Source organism: Cydia splendana, chromosome 7 (genome assembly GCF_910591565.1).
Source record: "Cydia splendana chromosome 7, ilCydSple1.2, whole genome shotgun sequence".
NCBI classification, from domain to species: domain Eukaryota; kingdom Metazoa; phylum Arthropoda; class Insecta; order Lepidoptera; family Tortricidae; genus Cydia; species Cydia splendana.
Window position 1 is genome coordinate 6665067 of NC_085966.1, and position 17845 is coordinate 6682911.

The 17845-nt window shown below is 38.3% G+C and overlaps 1 protein-coding gene across 6 annotated transcripts in view; it reads left to right on the forward strand.

The window, feature by feature from the left end:
- Positions 1-17845, forward strand: part of LOC134792090 (tropomodulin-1) — a 101356-nt gene that overhangs the window by 24072 nt on the left and 59439 nt on the right. For 2 of the 6 annotated variants that reach the window (XR_010144386.1, XM_063763266.1), the window contains exon 1: positions 17260-17634. The exons of 1 other annotated variant lie outside the window; for it this stretch is intronic. Coding sequence is in view for 4 of the 5 variants with exons in the window: in XM_063763266.1 (XP_063619336.1) it covers positions 17503-17634 (132 nt within the window). In the remaining variant the exon portion in view is untranslated. Of the gene's footprint in view, positions 1-17259; positions 17635-17845 lie in introns of those variants that run through there. 3 more of the 6 variants (XM_063763265.1, XM_063763269.1, XM_063763270.1) reach the window with 2 other exon arrangements.

A 17845-nucleotide genomic window follows, 5' to 3' on the forward strand; every position in this document is an offset into this window, starting at 1 on the left:
GTTTACGCTCCGTAGCGAATGAAACGCAATTGTCACTGTCGACCTAATATGGAAGTGTGATGTGATAGAGAGAGATGACTAAGCTACGGAGCGTTAACGATTGGCATACGAGTATTAGCTAAGCACCCAGGAATGGGGTTATGAAGTATTTACAAATGACGCCAGTATACCTAGGCTTTACCTTTCAGTCCTACGAATTGTTTTTTTTTTAATTTTACGGTCTGGATGGATGGCTCTAGAAACCAGAGACTAATAGAGACAGGTAAAACCTAAACCACTGACTAGAGAGCGAAAAAAAGAAAGTATCAATAGGCAGGAAAGAAGTGATTCGTGACCTGCCGCTGTCAAAAATCCGTTTCCTTAGGCCAGTGGTGGGCAAACTTTCTTCATGGGGGGCCAGAAAGATTAGGAAATTTAAGTGGAGGGCCAGAATTGTAGCCAAAATTTATTTTGATTCGTGATAATCGTGGGCCAATGCCATATAGCCCATACACTAATTATTTCATAGGACCGGCGGCGGGCCGGATAAAATACATTCGCGGGCCGGAGCTGGCCCGCGGGCCGTACTTTGCCCACCACTGCCTTTATAGGCAGTGAGAATTCTGTATGCAGTAGGTACTGGAGTCCATCTCTGCTAACTTTCTTTGACTTTGACGTGACAAAGTGTGGTGGGTGGTGCCATTATAAATGACATATTATAGTATTTTATGCAACCGTAGTTTAAGAGAGGTCAAAAAAGTCGAGTGGCGTGAGTAGAATTCGACCAAGAAAGTCTGCATCGATTTTGATAGCCCACGCAGTGCAAGTGTTATTTATACGTCATAATTTCATAGAAGTTTGACGTTTAAAATAACGTTTGCACTGCGTGGGCTATCAAAATCGCTGCAGACTTTTCTTGTTCTAACTCTAACAATTTGAGGCGAAGCCGAAAATTTTTAATAAAGCCGCCATGAGTCATTCAAGACTAAAACGAGAGAGTAGAGTTAAAACGGGTCACTCAAGTATTTTAAGTCGAAGATTGCACATGTTTCTCTCCATCACGAGTAGCTTTAACGGGAGCACGCCTTGGTGGACCGACGCACACTCATCATCATTTTTTCATAGTACTTTGAAGTTTATAGTTACACCTCCACACTCTGTCACTACAGTCTGTGCAGAGTTAGCTTGGACCGACTTTATTTTATATTTTGTGCTCCAAGAAGCATGTCGTGCGACTTTGGCACGCCATTATTTCGCGCTGCGCTGGAGACACGCGCGCGCCATTTTTCATCTACGTGTCGCGACGGACGGACTATAATGTAATTCGTTATAAACAAATATTTCGCCGAAGGTCACGATTTTGCTCTATCGAAATGTGAAAAACTTAAAAAAAACGCAGTTTGTATAGGTGCCTAATTTATTAAATTGCGCAGTGTTTTGATTAGGCTCGAACGCGAATCATTATTTAAAAGATTTCGGTTACACTATTTTAACACCTATAACACAAGCTTTTTTCGTATCGCATAATGGAGGGTTCCATACCTTCATACAATAACAAAAAAATGACAGTTTAAATGCCCCTTTATTTTTAATTAAATCCATTTTGTTTTGTTTTTATAGCGCCAATAAAATAACATAGGTACCTACTTACTGTAAAAACGCAAAATGTAAGGGTACATTGATGTAAAAATGCTATATTTTACAGTACATAAATACACTCAAAACAAATACTCAAAATTAAAAAAATATTAACCCACCTTATTATTAATACGAGTATTCCATTTATTTCAATCCTTATTATAGTAATCACGGTTCAGTTCCATAAATAATTATATCTTAGAGTAAAAATTGCATTTAATTACATAATTTTGTAATGATTTCTGATTTAAATGTTTTGATTATTACTAGACTAAGGTACAGTTTAATGCACATTTCCGTCCCTCGATATTTGGCAACATCAGCTATACATCCAAACGTACTATATGAAACAAACAAAACAGCAGATTTAGCGCTATAAATCAAATCTCTGAACCTTAACTACAGTTCATCCAGTCTATCTAAATAGCCTAGCACGATCTCGAGATCCCGAGTGACCGAATTCGCGTTTATTCACGCCCGCGATATGTCCGTCTAGTGTTAATTATATCCGCTGTGTTCCATTTTCACGACGATACGTTTCGCTTCCGTATCGATGATCGCCAGTCGAATGTGATCGATGCGAATTTAATTTGAGGTAATAGGAACGGAACATCACGCTAATTTGATATCGAGTTTGCGTCAAAAACCTGACCGCTTAGCATGACTTGCGTTGTCGCACGCGACTCCAAACTTGAAGTCGCGCTTGATAAGTATATGGAGTCGCGCGCGACAAAGCAAGCCTGAAGTGTCTGTAGTTTGCCCAGCCATTGGTGTCAAGAAAAAAGGTGAAAATTATGTGAAAAGAGGGAAATTAATTACACAAAATTATTAATTAATTTTACTTATTTTAATCTAAATGTTTATAGACCTGGTCTGAAATAAAGAATATTCTTTCATTCATTCATTAATCTGGGAAAGGAAGAGTAACCCTGATTTCTGATTGACACTAATAGTAGCAGGCTAAACTGGCATTTCTCAGAAACTAGGCAAGCTTCTTAGAAAATTTCGGTAACTTTACCACTGGAAAAATGTCAACAGGTCATTCATTAGTTATAACATACAATTTAACTACTTATGTATACTTTAGATTAGATATCCGTTTAGTTTTAGGCAGACATAAAGCTACCTAGCCATTATATTAGGAGTGACAAATAATTTCATAATTCCTGCATTTTCTTAACTTGATATTTTGACATTTTTTACTATGAACGAAGTACAATTTTGTCATAGAAACATGAAAGAAGAGTAAAATAACGTTTGTTATCAATTTATTATCCGTGAGACCCATATTATTATGACCATTAATGATCCTAAACCTTAAATGACTACTCTATTATTTTCAAACCTTGGAAACCTAGATGCTATAACAATCTAGAAAGTATACACAAAATTGAAGCGAAAACAGGAAATTTAGATTATTTTGCATAATTGAACTCATAAACTTTATGGCTAATTCTTATTCATAATGGCCATCTTCCGTATAATAATATTTTAACGAGAGAGTCAGTGAACGGAATCTTTTTACGCGCGGCGTGCGGCCTACATGCAATTTACGAGAATCTGTAAATGTGCGGTCATTGCCGTTGCGAAAATTTAAAAAGTTTGGGGAAAATTAGAACAGCTGGGTCATTTTCTGAGAATGACTGCGGTCGCGTCTAATTACCACGACTCTTTTTATACATGTTGTATGCATCGCGGCGATTAGACCGCAGATAAATTATTTTTTGAGGATGATATGACCCAGCTATCGAAGCGCCGACCATCAGTTTCTTTTACCATCACTTCTCGTCCTACAATATGAGAAATATATATATCCTAAGTACTACAAATGTCTCTGGAAATGTGTAGGTACCTAGTTAGCAGTTGAAAAAAAAAAACAACTTGAGTAAGTAGATACTCTTTTCCGCGCTGGGATTTAAATCCCAGCCCGCTGTAGAATTATTTGTATCGTATTTCACAAGAAGATAAAAATGAAACCGTCATAATTTTGAGGAATTCGCATTTCTTAGAAATCATCTGAAAAATAATTTTCTTTTCTAATCTATTTAGGATTACACAAAAGCTCGAATGTCCCATTGGATTAGACGACGGGGAAAATAGGCGTGTTACGACGAAGCCTCAAAACATCAATTGACTTGCGATGTAAGTAGCTCGACAGAATATTCTCTAGATTTTAAATAAGATTTAGCACAATTAATCCGCACTCGAGTGTTGCAACGGTCATAAACGAAAACGACAGACAGACTGTTGTGGGTGGGCTCTCGTGTCATTCCAAACGCTTGTCAACCACAAGCGAGTCGTGGGCTCGGACTAACCACTATAAGAGCTCTGTACATACGCATACTTTTCGGCTTGGGCTGACGATGGGCTGACGTTGCAGTACTTGCAGTGGTGGTCTGTAAATTTGGCTCGCTTCGCTGGCATCACCAATGGGAATACGGTGGGCTATAACTATAATCATTAATACCGCTTTGTATTATGCAACTGATAGCCAAGAATAGATGGCTGTGCGATAAAAGAGAACAGAGTCACTGTCTTAGGTCTTAGGGCGACGTACCTTTTTAAGAGACAATTCGAGAACTTCGTACTTTTAAAATCTAAAAGCCGTGCCTGATTCTGCTCTTCAGCGAGTTTGAATTTGTAATTTTTTGGATAGTGTGGCTTTTACTTTAGTAAATGAAGAACCGGTCATCGTCTACTATCCTCTTAAGTAAACTTAAGCCCTTTAAGGGATTATTGAAGATCGAAAGTGTTTTAATAATAATGTTATATAATGAAATTAAGATAGGTAAATTGTTATTTAGATACTTCGGTACTTGGCCATAAATCCTAATGAACGCATCTATTTAAGGGACTTCTCCACCGACAAATCAAAAATTGTACGTAGGTACTATATCTTCAGTACCACTCCATATTATCCTAAAAGCATCAATAAATAATGTGCGACAAAGACAATGTTCGTGATCCGCCATCTAATTCAAGAAGCATTTTGTCTCGCTACCACTTGACTCCGAGTTCCATATCAACTAAGCATGATAGTAGATCTCACAATCTGGTCAGCGAGCGCACTTGCCCCAGTATTCGACTTGCCTGTGTCTGCATGGTTGCAGTCCAGCGGGCTTATGATGGTCGCGCTTATAGACGAAATAGTGTGATAATAACAGTATCCATCTTTTTCAATCAGGCGATGTTAAAAAGTGACGTTTTCTCTATCACATCGATAACTCAGTCCATCATACGCCCGCAGCCCTTATAAAATATAATATAGATGACATCGTGTTGGCGCGCTCGCTTCCGTGTGTACGGACGGACCTTGGCATGTCGCGCGTTTTATTAAAATACAGTTTTAGATACAAACAAAGGAATTATTTTAGGGTATCCTCTTAAATAAACATCATCAGCTGCCCCTTTCACTCTGTTGGCATTTTTTGTCATTCCAAGTGATTCTAATAGTTTTATTACTATCGCGCTTTTTAGGGCTTACATGAAACTGCCCACATTTAGTACACCACTTATTAACTGGTGTTTAACAAGAAAATGATGTGTGGAAAAGTTGCGTAGCCTGTTGTACAGACCCACTGATTAATGACTAAAGGACGACTCACGTTAGACCGGGCCGTGTCCGGGCCGGAGCTTCCGGCGCTTACTGTTCTATGAAATGACAGGCGATCACGTGATGCTTTCCATAGAAAACGTTGCGCCGGAAGCTCCGGTCCGGACACGGCCCGGTCTAACGTGAGTCATCCTTAAGGGCCTATACACGTAGGAAAAAATTGACGTTTTGAACTGGATAAGTAGCCGTACTACAAGTTGACACAATGACGTTACGTTAGAGACTGCATAATAAACTCGCTCGAAGTCCATCTCACTCGCACTGATGGTGATGTATTGGTGTGATAGCTAGAGTTCACGCAGTCGTTAACGTAAATGTCATCTCGTGGTAGCCGTGTTGTACTTCTTTTCAAAAGCTACATTTCAGAATTTTACCTCATTTGAGGAACAGGATGTGACTTATACTAAACTGTTTGCTAAATATCAGAAACAAAATTTAACCATTTTTGAACAAAAACAGCCACAGGCACAATTTCTGTGAGAGCAGAGATTCTTACACTCTAAATTTATACATTAATAACAATTTACCTACAACTGCATTACACATTACACACCTGCTGCAGAGGTATTAATAGAGAGGAAGTTATTAATAAACATAGTTCAGCGAAACGTCCTCTAGCAATAAACACAGACATTGGTACTACCTCTGCGGTGATGATGCGACCGTAATACATGCAGTAAACTCAGGTAACTATAGTCACAGAATAAATAATAGTACCTACTAGGTACAGAAGACTCACTCTCTAACAAAACGCGTCTGTTAAGGCTCCTCTTCACGTTGGGCCAACGCCAACGCCAACGAGGGACGCAGCCCTGCGGTAGAATGTAGAATGAGATAGCAATATCACTTGCTCCCTCTAACGCATAAATGCGTCCCTCGTTGGCGTTGGCGTTGGCCCAACGTGAAGAGGAGCCTTTACGATCAGATATGGCCGCTAGGTGGCGACAGCGCCACGCGCGGCTTATGGCTTTCCCCAAAATTGGGGCGGAACGGATGTACTTTTAGCTACCTGTAGCAATAAGCGACGAAATCGCGGAGTGAGCCACGCCTGATATAGTCTTACAACTAGGTATGGACGGTATGGTCCTATTACTCATCTCAAGATAATTACTATATACAGTCGCCATCAGATTAATCGGAGCAGCCAAGATGTTCACATATCTGAACACGAACTCTAACGCCTTGACAATAAAGGCGTGTTCAGATATTTGTGAGCGCCTTGACCGCTCCGATATATCTGATGGCGACTGTACATTGTATATTTTACTCCAACCTTAATTTGAACCATACATATGTTAGTCGTAAGTTGAGGACTAAAGTTACCTGATTTTATGGGACTTAAAACCTGCATGATAATTTGTTGAAGGAATGAAACCGTTATTTTAATAAAGGTTAAATCTTTGACAAATTAACTGACCACCTACGAATGCTACGTCGTAGCCGGCGTAGCAATGTTTTCCCTCTATGTAGCAAGAAAAGTTGGCAACGGGTTTGATACCATACGCAGTGCAAGTGTTATTTATAGGTACGTCATAATTTCATAGATGTTAGATGTAGCAATCACTGTTCGTAGATCCTTTGACGCACCTTATATGTATCATTGAGCGTCATTCAGATTTTAAAATCGGTTATGAGTTAGAGTTAGACCAAGACAAGTCTGCAACGATTTTGATAGCACACGCAGTGCAAGTGTTATTTTAAACGTCAAACATCTATGAAATTATGACGTACCTATAAATAACACTTGCACTGCGTATGGTATCAAACCCGTTGCCAACTTTTCTTGGTCTAACTCTAGATAGTTTGTAAATGGATTGTGAGTTGTGTCATATTCTTACTCGTACTTATAACTTACTAATAGAATAGTGTGTGCGGCGTTGTATCATACATAACAACAACAAAACAAGTTCAAGTTTTGTTCTTAGATTCGGCCCCATGAGCAAAAATACTCGGGAGAGTAGCTAGAAGTTCTACTACCTACCTATAAAAGAGGTACCAGTGCATAATAATTATTTATATTACATTGCATGACTTAAAGTTTGCCACCTTTACAGTCTTTATTGTTTTCTTGTCAGTTACTGCGTTGACACACCCCCAGACACCTTAGATGCCAATAAAGGCGCACGAACGTGTACAAGCTGCATTTATATTGCATTGCTGATTTATTGCAAGACGGGGTCGGAGTCACTATTTATTTATGTTTCACGTCACTGACAAGTTGTCAGAGACAATGGGCGTTGGAATTTCAATATAACATTAGATACGAATTGAATATTTCTGTTGGTTTACAAATGTTTCACGATTTGCATTTTCCTAGTTTAGTCGCAGTTCAGGTGAGTGGGGGTCGGGTCGGGTACAATTAAGACGAAATTTTTCTGCAGTTAATACTTCATAGCGTATTCTTATAGAAAGTACCTACTTATTAAGCCAAAATATCAGATATTTGCTAATTTAACTAACCGTGGCTCCGTCCTATTAGGTTTGAAAGTTGCTCGTAAAATAAACTATTCGCCTACTTACGTCAGATCGGAAGACCCTAAACGAGGTACTTATTTAGAAATGCAATGGTTTACAGTTCACGCGTTCACGCGCAAAACACATTTATGTGCAACTGCTATTTACATTTCATTTAAACTGTAGTTATAGTAAATACATCATGTTATTAATAACCCGAGTAACTCAACATCCTGCCGGTTGCGAACTCAATCGCCCGCGTATTGGTGCTAATTTGAACGTTTAAAAGTTGCAACACGTCAAAAGCTGACCGAATATTATTCCTATTAGGTATTCACGCGAGTGCAAGTGAGTCCTGTTCTCATAAACCAGCCTTATGTGACCTCAAGATCAGTAAAGTCAGAGATAGTTTTACACTGGTTTGCCCCACGTACAGCACTATTCGTTTCGTTATGTTGGCACTCACTTTGCTTAACTAAATTTTGACGTTTGACGTGTGTGTGTACTGTGCGTGTGTCACTAGATGTATGCATAATTGATTCCATTGGCGAGTAAAACGTAGTGGTTATATTCTCTAGCTTTGGTTTGCCCAAACGATCGAGACGCCCCTCCTCGGTTAGTTTGTGTAACATCCCTGCTAAAAATACCTATCATAGCGTACGCGCATTTAATAAACTGCTTGAGCTACCCACAATTGACTTTGGACCTTAATGTTATTGTGAAAGAGTTGTGAATGAAACGTTGTTGGTATTAAAAACATGGAGGCGTATTAGTCGATGTAACCCGACGGAAACGGGTTCGTAATCCGCAGAATAGATGTCGCTGTCTGCATTAACCTATATAAATGTAGGGCTATGTCTGTCAAAACAAACATTATAAATAAATTAATATTATTTGAATGACATGACTGTGTAGTGTGTATGAAGCCAAAATTAATTGGGACAAGTTTTTTCAGTTTATATTTAAAAGAACAATTTTTTTAGAATGGTAAGTACCTAGGTACGAGTAAGTACTCATAATGAATTTGCAGTCCAATGGTACGGGATAATAAGGGTACCACATTAAGGTACTTAAGGGACCCACTGATTACCAGTCCGCCGGACGATATCGGCCTGTCAGTTAAACGCAAAATTTGACAGCTCCGAACAACTGACAGGCTGATATCGTTTGGCAAACTGGTAATTTGTGGGCCCCTTTACACCCGCGCGTATGAAAACGTTTAAGACCCACGGGTCACACGGGACACACGTGTCAGCCGTGTTTTTATAGCTTTACAAGTGTGAGTGCATTGATACAATGACACAGCAAGCAGCATAATTACATCTTTATATTCAACCAAGTCAGCCAAAAGCTGCTAAACAAAGTTCCAAGGCTCTCCAGCATAAACTCGTGCGCTGGTCTCAATTTGATCCTTCCTTCGATCTTGTCCACATATGGTCAAAACTCAGGAATCTTTCAGGCGCAACGTATATCAATTTTTGAACAATATGCGCCTACTGCCATCTGAAATCTGGTTTTTTAGAATGACTACCTAGTCATTTTAAAAAACCTTGTAAGAAAAGTTGAGGTTCGAAATGGGCAGCCCTATCAGTTGCATATAAACACGCGTCATACTCGTACGCAGCTGACGGAATATAATTTACGGCACTTGCGTAGTGTTTGTTCGCCATGTCGCTGGACAGATCATTCATAAACATTATCTCTGTCTTACACAAATCAACCTATAGAAACACCGAGTCTCATCGTTCAGGTAGAACCAAGATTAAGAAATAATGGACACTTCACGACAATAAGCAGTGCTGCGCCCTAATATAGTTTACGCACGCTTCCTAGCGCGTTGAACAGTCTGCCATCTTGTGACTTAAATCGGAAACTTAAACTTTATAATTTTTCGCGCTGATAAACAAGAGGCTCCAATGCGCTGCGCTGGGTCCCTAAACTCCCTAACAGCTCACGCATGCTTCATAATATGTTAAGTAGACGTTCATATATTATTGTGTAAGTATATTATATTCATATATTTCATATGTATTGCATCGCTCGTAGACTTTTTAATTAAGAGCAGTATTCGAATTGAAATATCAATTCGAATTATATTTCGCTTGCAGCAATATGCCGATGCACAGCGAGTAATATTAAACCAATGCCACTTAAATATCCTAGGTTTACAAATCATAGTGGGAATTGTCTCAGGATGTAGGTTGCACCTACTAATGTATAAATCTATGTCCTCTTTTGTATTATATATCTGCCTATGTCTGTTTTTTTTCCCCAATAAAGAAAAAAATATATATATATCAAAACAGTATCGGATTTTTCTAGTTTAAATACCACTCGTGATACCAGCAAATTTTTATTTATAGTTTTGGTCATAGCATTCACAGAGACATCTTGCGGACGTTTATTGCAGCTCAATAGGAAGTTTATGAAAGTTTCTACTAGATGGCTCTGTAGATACCAAAATGGCACCAATTTTTTTCACATTCGAATCAAATTTTAATAATTTTAATTTGATATAACCATAAGTGATGGAGGGCGATAATTGAAAATCAGCATTAAAAAATAATGTAATGCCCCAAAAATACAGTAAACAATAAAATTAAGGAGTATTCGGGTAATTCCGAAAAGTTCAAATGTCGATGTCGGGTAGATAATTGTAATATGATGGAACTGTGGGTTATTTTTGGATATAGCCGACATTTTGAAATAAAACGGAAGACCCCCCATTGTCCACGAACGCTGTAAAGGATTCGGAACGTCGGGATTTCTTTAAATTCATTATGTTACGCGATGGTGGGAAAATGCCGATGACAGGGTCGAGTGGAGAAAACGAGGGGAGGCCTTTGCCCAGCAGGACGCCACCAAAATAGGCTAGGAAAAAAAAAATGTTACGCGGATATGAAATCAATCCGTTCACATAGATTTTACTATCTAATTCAATTCAAATTCAAACACGCGCATGAAACAGTAAGTGCTTAAGATATAAATTACTCGTCATCTTTCCTCGTGCTGGATCCCGTGAGTCATCACCCGCCCACCGCATGTAATGACAACAACTAGCAAGGACAAAATCATTCATAAAGCAGTCTTAAATTAAATGTAACGACGACGACGTAACTAAACATACCTGGGTGAATCAACTTATTGACAGTTTTGAGTGTCTCTTGCGGTACTCAAAATTTCTCTGGAGTTACTAAGAAATCGGGCGTATTACCTATATTCATAATTTCTGTTTATTAGGTTTAGCAGTTGGGGCCTTGAATATTTTAACATACGCCCACCATACGCCATAAACTGAAACATAGAAAAGCCATTAGGTATACCAACCCCGAAATCGCGAAATTTTACCCTCCCATAGAAAATGGACCAGCCAAAATGTATGAAACGGCCAAATGTTTTTTCTTGATTTCGGGGTTGGTTCTATAGTTGCTCAATATAATCCCAAAACCTCCCTGGCAACGGGAATGCAGTTTATTTTTAGCCACCCTGTATAGAATGGACTAGCTACATACATCTCACATGCTTACTAATACCCACTACTATTAAACTAGCGTACTATTTACTGTATAAATAGACGTAAACATAGGAAATGCATCTCACCTGTCATCGGCGGCCTCATTCTACCTGCCGCGAGGCCGTAGGCCGTGACCCCACCCCTTGCTAATAATAACGAATAGTTTTTGCATAACGTTATGCAATGCAGCGTTATTGAACGGGGCCACGGATTACATAATACTGGAGGAGATATATGTCAGTTTTCCGGAAACGTTGACTTTTTTTAGGGTTCCGTAGTCAACTAGGAAAACCTTGTTAACTACGTCGTTGTTAACTCGTAATGTTATTGTGTAATGCGCCTCTAAAATAATTTTGATATCAACTTTCATGTGCAATGTTATGTGATAATTTCATACATTATTAAAATTTCGATTAACGATTGCAATAATCAATTGTCACTTGGTAGCCCCCCGGTGGCATAAACCAGTTTCTACGCCAGTTATTGGTATTTAGATTTGCTAGCCCGATAGGCTCCTTCGTCAAGACTCTCGTCGTCGCATTTACATTTACTTGGTAAATAGAACATAAACAGGAAATGCATCACACCTGTCATAGGCGGTGGTCTCATACATCCGTCGCGAGACCGTAGGCCGTGACCCCACCCCTTGCTATTAATAACGAATAGTTTTCCCATAACGTTATGCAACACAATGTTACTGAACGGGGCTACGGATTACATAACATTAGAGTAGATACGCGAGTTTTGCGGAAAGGATGACTTTTTTACCAAGTGGCTGTCAACAATCTTCTCGTTATCATTGTTACCGTGCGTTATTGTTCCAAACAGGTAATCGCGACGCAGTGTACCTATCTGTACCTATCCATAAATGAATGTTATATTGATATCTAGGTATTCTATATAAAAAGAAAACAACGGGTTGCACTCCGGGAGTGCCGACAGAAGTGAAAACTCAATGACTAGTCCAAAATGTCTGCAGCACTAAGTATAATTGACCCATCCTCCTTTCTATTGAAAAACTTTAGTTCCGAAATTGCTGGCCAGTGAGCTTAAATTTGTAGCGTTAATTGTTTAAAATTCGAATAGAAATTGTAAAGTTACCTTGCAGACCTCGCATCTAAATATATTTGGTCATGATATTTTGAGTTTTATTTACCAGTACTAGAGTTCACTTTTATTAGCGATTTCATCAAGATGAGACTTTATTGAATTATATTGGAGTGATATAAAGTTAGAATGTAACTGTGAGATCCTCGTATTTCAGCCCGTACAAGATTAGAACATTGAGCTTTATTGCTTAATATAAAAGTCCAGTTTTAAATAATTGACCCGATTATGATACGTTATGACTAAAGTTCTTTGGTGAATAACATTGTCCGTGACACATGACGTCAGCGTTACGTTACGCGTTACGCTGAATCGAGTTTATCATTTTTTCCCCACCTCAAAAAGCGCCGCTATAGTAGTTTATGTGACTGCTACATAATGAGAGGCATCAAAATACGAGTGTGGGTTTAAGAAACGAACGTTAGTGAGTTTCTTAATAGGATCACACGAGTGTTTTAATGCCTAATTATGTCCAGTTACATACACTACTTTATCTAAACACATACTTAAAAGTCACGGCACCATTTCGTTTCGTCACTTAATCAACTGCATTTAGAACGGAATTGTTTACATTTCCATTATGATTATGGATTATGATTAGGGTTCCGTTCTTTAGTAGGTTATGCCATTTGGGTCTGTGCGAAGTGCTTGGTTGGGGAAATGTAAGTGACGTCAACTGACAGATTAGTTAAGTACCCCACACCCGCCAGAGCAGCGCCGCAGTCACGCACGGAGTGAATATACCTATATACCAATACCAGTCAATAAAAACTCAAGGAGGCATAGGCACCTCGTTATGAAGGTTCACGGAGGTGCCTCTTTAATAATTCAGCAGTACCTATTAATAATCAAATTAAAAAAAAAAAACAAATTATTTAGTTGCCGTAGTTCCATTTCATAACTTTGACGATAAACAGGAAAACCCACCTCACCCCGTAGTCCCTCGTATTTGGGGTGAGTTGGATTTTCATACAAAGGTGATTTTGGAAGATTGTTGGATCGATTTTTGTTTATTATGAGTATTACTATAGCTCCATTTTAAATTGGAATACATTATTTTTGTAGCACCCCCCTTTCAACCCTTCTCTCCCCATTCATAACCAAACTCTCCCCGCGAAACCTACTCACCCCATTTTACGGTACCGTTTGAGAAATAGGTTGGAGTCTTACTTACCCTACTGTTTCTATTAACCCAGGGGTACTTAACCTTCTGTGCGGTACCTACATTGGTAAACAAAAAAACGCGCATTATTTAAATTTTGTAGTGGTTCAGATCCTAGAAAATATACAATCCTACTGATTTTCTCAATAAGTATCTACAGGACCATGTCGTTGCACACTACACGCAGCCAATATAAACACAGGATTTACACAAATACAATGTTTACATTTAGGTATAATCTCAAACGAACATTTGGAACTTTCCAAACGTTCTTTTAAACGTTTATTACAACAAATTGGCGTACATGCTTGTTTACTTCGTTATGCTATTAGTAATTGCAATAACGAGCGTGTAGACTTACATTTATTTATATTACTGGAACCGTTTAATGATATTTTTTTCTAAATCATAGAAAAATTCGCACGGAACCTGCTCTATAATTCTAAAAGACCCAGTAGCATCAGACGTCGAAAGATTTACACCAGCAATTATGTCTAAATTTATGTTCGTTAATATGACATAACGGACAAGTGGACGAATCTAATAATAAAAAACATTAAATAAATAATGTCATTGTGTCCGTCCGTCAAATGAAATAAAAGTGGCATTTTATAGCATCTTGGAAATTTGCTAGAACGTAGCAATTTCACATTGTTAATTGGTTTCTGATTCTAAATTTTCTTCGCTTTTCCCTGGGTACCAATTTTATAAGGAACGATTCATTTGTTTACTTACAACCTAAATAATTGTTAAAAGGAAGTTAAATATATAAATATTAAAGGTTCAATATCGCTGTCTAATTTGGTAGTGATACCTAGATACCTGCGTTACACACGTTACGCGTTCATAAAGCTTGTTACAAACACATTTATAAATTTATTTAATTTACAGGTAAGTCATCTCGACCTCCACGATCACGAAAATGGGATTTGTGAGCCTGCATCGGGGTAAAACAAGAAAACACGTCGAAGGAAACGGTGAGATAAACATAAACAAGTCGTATATAAGTCGTAAATACGCGTAATTAGCACCTTCCTCGAAAACACTTGTAAATCGGATTAAAGATCGACGTGTTCGACGCATGACATTATCGATTAAAATTAGTTTGCCTGCCTTTTGTTTGTTATTTAATGAAATTAACTTTTTATTGTATCACTCGTTCTGGTTACTATATATGGTTACGGTTATTTTGTCTATGGGAAAGACCGCTCTTGATTTCATGACATATAAATTTACAAAAGCGGATGTTTGGGGTAGTTTAAGCCATTTCCATAATGGGCCATCTATTAAGCGTGTTAGTAGAGCGTGATACAACATTTCTTCTAACAAACTGTGCTTTGGACAACAAACTTTGGACAATGGAACAGAAAAACAACACAAAAAAATTTGATCCACCCATTTACGTCAATTCAATTCAAAATGGAACTACAAAAGAGGTACTACACACCTCGAAATTTGTACCTATATAAAAACATGCTCTAACAAATTTCGTTTAAATTCGAACAATCTTTACTGAAATTATCGCATAAAAAACTATCATAAATCCAACAAATCCAAATGTTTGATGTTGAGCCTTCATCTGTCTCCGTCCCTATTAGCGAAAGTTTTTAGTTTTTGAAAGACGTACGTTCACGATGGTATCTTCGAGACGCTCGGGTACCCTCTAGTTGTGACTGTAATCACTTCAATCACGCCTAGTCGCTAATAGGTTACCGAAGGTACACAATATAATCGTTTTCCAGAGAGTAGGTAAGCAATCCGAAACAATAAAAGAAAACGAAATCAGTAAAGCTTGTTAGATGTGAAAGTGTCAGTGTGAAAAGATCTATTGTTAGTTTTTCTCGACGCAATCTTTATAGCGGATATCAGATCGCTTAGCACAGTGGGAGATTTCATTTGAAAATCCGTTAGTTTGGTCTCTAAAAAATTGGTATAGTTAAGTAAAAAGTGTCCGATTTACTTGACATAGGGTCGACGTTATGGACTGCATTCTAACAACTTGCATGGAAGCTGTGCAGTCGGTGTGCAACTAAGTTGCAGCTGGAGAAGTGGTCTAGGACAGCATTAAAATAAAACCCGTTATAGACTGCACTATTTCTAGGTTCCTATTTCTAGGATTGGGCGGTGTAATAGGAGTTAGGGCACTTAGGGGATAGGGAGACGCACCGACCGCATCAAATTCTTGGTTCTTTGAGATTCCAGAAACTGACAGTTTAGGTATTAACGATTTAAAAAAATTGCCGACTTCTGGATGGGTAGATTTAACCATACTAGAGTAGGAAGTTTTTGACAGTATTTACACATCAACTTATTATGTGATAATTGACCCTTAATAAGTTTGTAGTGAGAGCTTAAATACTGAATTATCAAATTGGAAGAGCTCTGAAGCAGGAGATCGGGGTATTCTAAATATAGTAATAGAGAATGGCATTAATGCGTAAATGTTAATTGCATCAACCAAGCGTATAGGTGGTTACACCCGTTTCTTCAAAGCAGGCTAGGAAACATACCGTCGAGTTCACTCATCCATGCGTTTCCACTCAAAGTTGGTTGACCCCCTCACCTTTCAGAAACACGACCCATATTTAACCGCCATCTTGTTTATTTACAAAACAAATTCAAACTCGGAAACATTCCGCTCTAAAAATTACATTATACATAAAAATTACTCACCAATAACCTAAAAATATGGCGGGATAACCTAAAAATATGCGAATACATTTTATTAAACCTCATGTTTACACGACGATATTTTCTTCTCGCTCGCTACAGTCGCTACCAGGAACTCTTTAGTGATGTGCCAGTTTGATAGTGCACCTTATCGATAAGCGGGTAAAATAGCAAATCGGTTCATAATCCTGCGTCGGATTTATCGCGGTGTGTAAGAGCGGGTATTTATATTAAGTGGGGGAGCTGTCAACAACTAACGCCGACGCTGCTCTTGGATGGCGGCATACAATAAAGTCAAAGATTTTATCGGAGCCAGGGTATCCATATTTCCGATTTGTAGGTGCTTACCAAAAAGTCCACACTTAAGTGAGATGACGTAAAAAAATTATAAAAATGTCGTTTCTGTCTTCCTTTAGTTACCTTTCAGTCAATACATTAAACCCGCCTTGCGTCCTCTTTAATATAATGTGCAATTGAGTTTTAAAATTAATTCCGTCATTAATATAACATATTAATATAAACATATTGTTATTTATATACAAAGGCATTCAATCCTGTTTTTAGTGACCCACAAGTAATTAATTTGCAAAAACAACACTAATATAAATTTAAAGATATTTCATATCTAGACAAATAGACAGGTCTCCACATAATTATTAACAGAACACATAAAAACTAAAATTAAACAAAACAACGTCTTACTGCAGCTAAATGTGTGTTGCTAATGTAGCTATCATAAAATTGTAAGATCTGAAATTGAGCCCATTCGCATTTACATCTGGCAAAATGTACAAAAAGAGACGAAACATTGCACGAATTGATTAGTATTTTATTAAGGTAACGAGCGTTCAATGGATTTAACAAACCATTCAGAGACGACAGCCCAACCATTACAAAGACCATTTGTGTCACGGTAAGCTCTTTTAAGCACATACAGGATTACAAAGAAAATAATTGAGATAATTATAATGAATTCAAAATGTGAATAATAAGGAAATATCCAACAGGATTTATGTTAAAGGTCGCACTTAGCGCTCTCGGCTAGACCGTCCAACTAATAATAATCGTGCACGTGAAATGTTTTGGCTGGTGCTTTTTGTTCGCGGCGGTTATTTCAGTTTTCCAGTAGGATTTTGTAAAGGAACAGCTCTGGCCGTATCCGCCGTGCAGCGGCTTATGATCAGATATAATTGTAACGAAATATCACCGGTGTACTAAGTGCTTATACCTTACCTAACAAACACAGAGGTCGTTAATTTCTTTCGGTTTAAATAGAAATGTGCTATGTGTGTGAAAAGTGATTAGTGCGATTGATGTATCAAAAAGGTTGTGAGCTTAGTGGTGTGGGTGAATTAATACGTAAAAATGACGGAATTCTTCGGATCGTGGAACAAGCCCGAGGGCGATGGAGAGGAGGAGGAGACCGTAGAGGAGGAGACCGAGACGGTCACCACCACCACTACCAAGAGTACCAAAACAAAGAGGATAGTTCCACAAGTAAGTTCAAAGGGTCGAGCTTTACGTATTTATTTCTTGTAAAGAGAGTTACACAAAAATATAGGGCCTCATTTAAAGGTACAGCTAATAACTAAATTGAGATTTAGAAGAATCTCTTTAATTTACCCCTGTATCACCCCTAGGGACGGTAGGTTCGAACCGATGGTATATTTTCGCTTCCACGTATTCCGCCAACCGGCAGTCGCATTCG